Source organism: Lacerta agilis, chromosome 3 (genome assembly GCF_009819535.1).
Source record: "Lacerta agilis isolate rLacAgi1 chromosome 3, rLacAgi1.pri, whole genome shotgun sequence".
NCBI classification, from domain to species: domain Eukaryota; kingdom Metazoa; phylum Chordata; class Lepidosauria; order Squamata; family Lacertidae; genus Lacerta; species Lacerta agilis.
The window spans coordinates 74,360,262-74,365,806 of record NC_046314.1 but is presented as its reverse complement, the minus strand read 5'-3'; the positions used below and the strand labels follow the sequence as shown (position 1 = coordinate 74,365,806).

Here is a 5,545-nt window from a genome sequence, read left to right as displayed (position 1 = left end):
TCCCTGGGGGCTGGTTCATCGGGAACAAAGGGAAGAAAACTAGAATGCCCCGGTTGTGGGGGTGCGCACGAACGTCGGAAGTGCCGGTTCCGGAATGCCACGTGCCGCATTTGCGGAAAAATGGGCCACATTGCTCGGGTATGCAGGTCGGCTACCGGGGGAACATCAGGATCCCCGCGATCGTCCCGGCGACAGGAAAACTCATCGGCACACGTTGTGGACGACTGCAACTACCTCACCGAGATTGAGGGCAAGACTGTTCAGTTTCCTGCTCAGGGGAAGGCATGAATCCAGGTCAGCATTGAGGGCCACCCTTGCCAGATGGAGGTAGATTCTGGGTCAGGATTCACAATTGTCTCCGACAAAACAGCGAGGTCGTTTTTTTTAGGGGGTAAGCTTCCTCCATTGGAGCCATTCCCCGCCACATTACAATCGTACTCGGCCTGCCGGATACACATCCTTGGAATGTGTTCCGTCAATGTAAGTTTTAAAAACAAAAGGGCTGTGCTTAAGCTGGTGATTGCCAAGGGAAAGCGCACTAGCCTATTGGGAACAGACTGGTTTCCTGCTTTAGGGCTGGGCATATCTGGGTTGAACGCCATAACAATAGCCCCAAACACATTCGAGAAGCTTTATGAGGAGTTCACACCATTATTTGATGGCAGTCTGGGGTGCTATAAAGGGCCCCCCATTAATTTTGAGTTGGACCAAGGGGTGACTCCAGTCCGCCTTAAACCAAGACGAGTACCATTTGCCTTGCAGCCCAAGATAGAGGCAGAACTCGACAAACTAGTCCAGCAAAAGGTATTGGAACCAGTTGACTCAGCGCGGTGGGAAACCCCAATAGTGACCCCGCTAAAGGCAAACGGGGAAGTGCGTATCTGCGCAGACTATAAATGCACAATAAATAAGGCAATTCGGGGAAATTCCTACCCCATTCCAGTGGTGTCGCAACTGCTAGCAAAGTTGGCGGGAGGCAAGGTATTTGCAAAAATTGATCTTGCCCAGGCGTACCAGCAGTTACCTGTAACACCACAGACCGCAGAGGCTCAGACTATTGTAACCCACAAAGGAACATTTAAGGTAAACCGATTGCAATTTGGAGTAAGTGTAGCTCCGGGAATATTCCAGGGCATTATGGAAAGGTTATTAAGGGAAGTACCGGGCACACTCGTGTATTTTGATGATGTCCTAATATCGGGAAGGAACCCCCACGAGCTGGAAAGCCGCATCAGACAGGTGCTTTACAAGTTCCAGGAAGCTGGACTCCATCTAAAAAAGGAGAAATGTATTTTTGGAGTTCCTACGGTGGATTTCCTCGGTTACACCATTGATGCTGAGGGAGTGCACCCCATGGAAAGCAAGGTTAGGGCCATCGCTAATGCACCCAAACCCAGCAACAAAACGGAACTCCAATCATTTTTGGGTCTGATAAACTTTTACCATGCGTTTTTACCGCACAAAGCAGCGGTGGCAGAGCCCTTGCACAGGCTTCTGCAGAAGAAGAGCGTCTGGCATTGGGGAAAGCCGCAGCAAAAGGCTTTCGAAACCATAAGGGGAATGTTGTCTGCTGAGAGCGTTTTGGCACATTATGACGAAACGAAGCCCCTCGTACTTGCTTGTGATGCATCGCAATATGGGTTGGGAGCTGTGCTCAGCCACAGAGAGGCGGATGGGTCAGACAGACCCATCTCATTCTATTCAAGGACTCTTACTTCCACCGAGAGGAACTACGCGCAGATTGACAGAGAGGCATTGGCTGTGGTAGCGGGGGTTAAGAAATTCTATGACTATGTGTATGGGCGATCGTTCCTAATCGAAACGGACCACAAGCCATTACTAGGCCTGTTTAACCCCAACAAACAAACTCCTCAAATCCTGTCTCCTAGAATGCTCAGGTGCTCAATCTTTTTAAATGGGTTCCAATATAAAATATGTCATGTGAAAGGGAAATTGCTCTGTCACGCAGACGCCCTCAGCCGGCTGCCACTCCAGGGAACTGGTGATTGTGATCCAGCACCAGCGGAACAGGTCACGATGTTGGAAACTCTGCCAGGCGCTCCTGTGACCGCGGAAGAAGTGGCGGCCAGGACGCGAAAGGACCCCACACTCTCCCGAGTCCTCGCCTGGGTAGGGAGGGGGTGGCCCAGTGGGGGCCAAGAAGAAAAATTCCGCCCATTCGTAATGCGGCAGCATGAGTTGTCACTTCATAAGGGGTGCATACTGTGGGGGGACAGGGTGGTCATTCCGAACCCACTGAGGAATCGCATTCTAGAGACCTTGCACATGGGGCACCCGGGAATGGTCAGAATGAAATCCCTGGCACGTTGTTATGTGTGGTGGCCAGGGATGGATAAGGAAATAGAAATGTGGGTAAACACGTGCAAAACATGCCAAGAGGTTCGACCTGAGGTTCCCGGGGCACCTATTCATTGGTGGGAACAGTCAAAGGCGCCATGGAACCGTCTTCACATAGATTTCGCGGGCCCCTTTCAAGGGAAAACATTTTTGGTTGTGGTCGACGCATACTCGAAATGGTTGGAGGTAGCCTTAGTTTCCAGTCCCACATCAGCAGCCGTTATCAAAGTTTTAAGGCGCTTGTTTGCCACGCATGGTCTGCCAGGAACAGTGGTGTCAGACAATGGGGCAGCATTCGTGTCAAATGAGTTCAGAGGGTTCCTTGCTGACAATTTCATACGAGGAGTAACCTCTGCCCCTTTTCACCCCTCCTCTAATGGTCAAGCAGAACGAATGGTGCGAACCGCAAAAGGGGCTATTTCACGTCTAATGGAGGGTGACTGGGCAGCCCGAATAGCTCGTATGCTATTCTTGCAGCACGCCACACCCTGCACAGCCACTGGAAAATCACCAGCTGAGCTGCTGTTAGGCCGAAGGTTGGTGACAGTCCTGGACTTTGTGCATCCAGATAGGATGCCCTCGCGTCCAGCACGGGAGCCACCCCCACCTGAAGGGGATAGAACGAGACACTTTAATCCGGAGGATCTCGTGTGGGTGAGAAATTATGCCAGAGGTCCGATTTGGGTTCCGGGAGTCATTTCACGGGCCACCGGTCCCGTGTCATATCATGTCACGTTATCACAAGGTCAGGTCTGGCGCAGGCATGTGGATCAGCTGAGACGCAGGATACCCAGCCGGAGTGATGCCGAGGAACCTAACGCCTCTGCATTAAATGGGGAGTCGCCATCCCCGAGCCAGGTAGAGACACCTGCACTGGTTAATGCCCCGCCAGGGCAGACAGTCGGTGCACTACCCGCTGAAAACACAGAGTTGGCGGAAGAAAATGAGCTGGGGGAACCATTAGCAGGGACAGGGGTAGCCAATACACCCGAGGAGATCCCTCAGCCGCCAATGCCTCAGGTCACAACACCAGAGGTGAGACGATCGGGTAGAGATCGCAGGAAGCCACAGTTCCTGAAAGACTACGTGTGTCATTCCCGCTAAGCGTGGGGGGGTGTTGTGTATTAAGCAATAACACAGTCTAGATGTTAGCATAATGTATTGTGTTGTATTACAGTCTTTATTTGAATGTACTAGTTACAGCGGGAACAGCAACCATTTGCTGAGGCAGGGAGCAGAATTTGGATCCTCTGTTGGATTGGTTCCCACAGGAGGGAAGCCATGCCATTGGCTCCCGCCAAAATGTATCGCTCTCCACTAGATAACTGTTTCTATATAAACCCCAGTTTTCCCCATTCCCCTGAGTTCTTCCAGCACCTGAAATAAAGAAATGTTGTACCTACTTCTTGCCTCCAGTCATTGACGACACCACACCTACTGCAGACAAATGGGTTAAAATTAAACACACACACACACAAGCTGCCATCTGCTCTGTGATAAAGCATTTAGCCTGGTTACATGAGTAGAGCCAATAATCTCCACATAGCAATATATTATTTATCAAGTGCACACATGGCAAATTCCTCTGAAATATAATATGGCAGGTGAACTTTTTCCCAGACGTGAGGCCCTATTACCTATTCAGGGAGGCAAAACTGAGAAACTGATTCCTAAGTAGCTCATTTATTTGGGAGAGCAGTCACTCACATACCTTCTCTCATATGGAACCCTGCACAAGTCACCTCCACTTGGATGCCATAAATTAATTCATCGAAGGCCAAATTACATATACTTCTGATACCAGTGCTGTGTACCAGCATTCAAGTCCAGCTTGCAGGCATCCCATAGACATTGCTTCCCATGGGCCACTGGGAGAACAGGATGCTGGACTAAGTGGGACTTTGGTCTGATCCAGCAAGACTCTTATTAGGAGAGCTATATGCAATTCTGGTTGATCTGAGTGCTAAGGTGCATAACTGCCCCTGTCACTGTGTAGAAATCCAATTTTAAAAGCAAAGGGGTGAGTTGATGAAGCTTGCAGAGCAACTTACTTCACTGCAATCGGTGGGCACTGGTTTCAGAAATTTGGCTGAGAAAATGGCTTGAGCTTCCATGGGTCTCTCTCACACACAAACACATACAATGCAAGGCAGCAAGGAAGATTAATGATATATTGTGATTGGAAGGGTTTCCTTAAGCGCAATGAGGAAGGAAACAGGAACACCCTTGTCATGGCCCTCACAAAAACCTGAACATTGCCTTTGCAAGAAATGTACTGATTTCATTACATTCCTTCCGAGAGAAATTCAGTTTCCTAACAAAACTGTGGCGTCCCCTTTCTTTTTGGAGTGCTACAATTTCCTTTAATTATCTAATAAAAATATTCCTCTTCCCCAACATGACACATCAGCTCATTGTCAAAGGGCCTGGGTTCTTAAAGCTACAAAGTGAAAGAAATCCCTCCTCCCGCTTTTTCAGGAGGCGCATGTGCATACACACAGAGACAAAAATTACATAAAATGCTGCTTCAGGGAATTTGAGCGTGACGGGGGTTTGCAAAGCAGGAGGGGGCAAGCAACACACCTCTACATATTAACGCTAAGTGCAGCTGTGGGAGCAAAATGGAGTTGTGAGGCCATTGCTCCCTCCCACCCTTTTTTTTAACGCCTTGCCCCTTTCTCCCCTCGCTGCACGCGGGCGCCACACAGCAGCCCCTCGAGCGCCAACCCCCGCCCCGCGGGACCTTCCCCTCCTCGTGACAGTTACAAACTGCCTCCTCTTGTTTTGAAGGGGCGCGTGGTCCTTCTTTATTGGCTGCGGCTTTCGTCCCTCCCCTTTCGCCGCCCGCGTCTGAGGCGAGAGAAATGCAGCAGGCGAAGGGTGACGGCGTCGTACTACACTTCCCGAAACCCTTTGCGCGGCAGCCGAGAGGGCAGGCTCCGCTGTCGCTCCTTCTCCTGCTGTGGTAAAAGGAAAAGTGTCTAGCTGGGGCGTGCGCTCTCCCTCCCTCCCTCCTTTCCCGTGCACAACAAGAGCGGCGTGTGGGCTGCGAGGAATAGGAGAAGGAAGAGCAGCAGCGCCAGAAGAGCGAGCGTTGAGGAGGCTGAGCGTTGAGGTGCCCGCCCGGCACGCTCCTCTTTCCCGGCGCCGGTGGCAACCTCGGGGAGGAGGGAGGCATCCCTCGGTG

At 51.0% G+C, this 5,545-nt stretch overlaps 1 protein-coding gene across 1 annotated transcript; it reads left to right on the top strand.

Annotated features, from left to right (window-relative positions):
- The first annotated feature begins 321 nt into the window (after positions 1–321).
- On the top strand, positions 322–3,462 carry LOC117044625 (uncharacterized protein K02A2.6-like). Its single transcript, XM_033145433.1, has one exon. The coding sequence runs from the start codon at positions 322–324 to the stop codon at positions 3,460–3,462; it is 3,141 nt and encodes a 1,046-aa protein (XP_033001324.1).
- Positions 3,463–5,545: the final 2,083 nt, after the last annotated feature.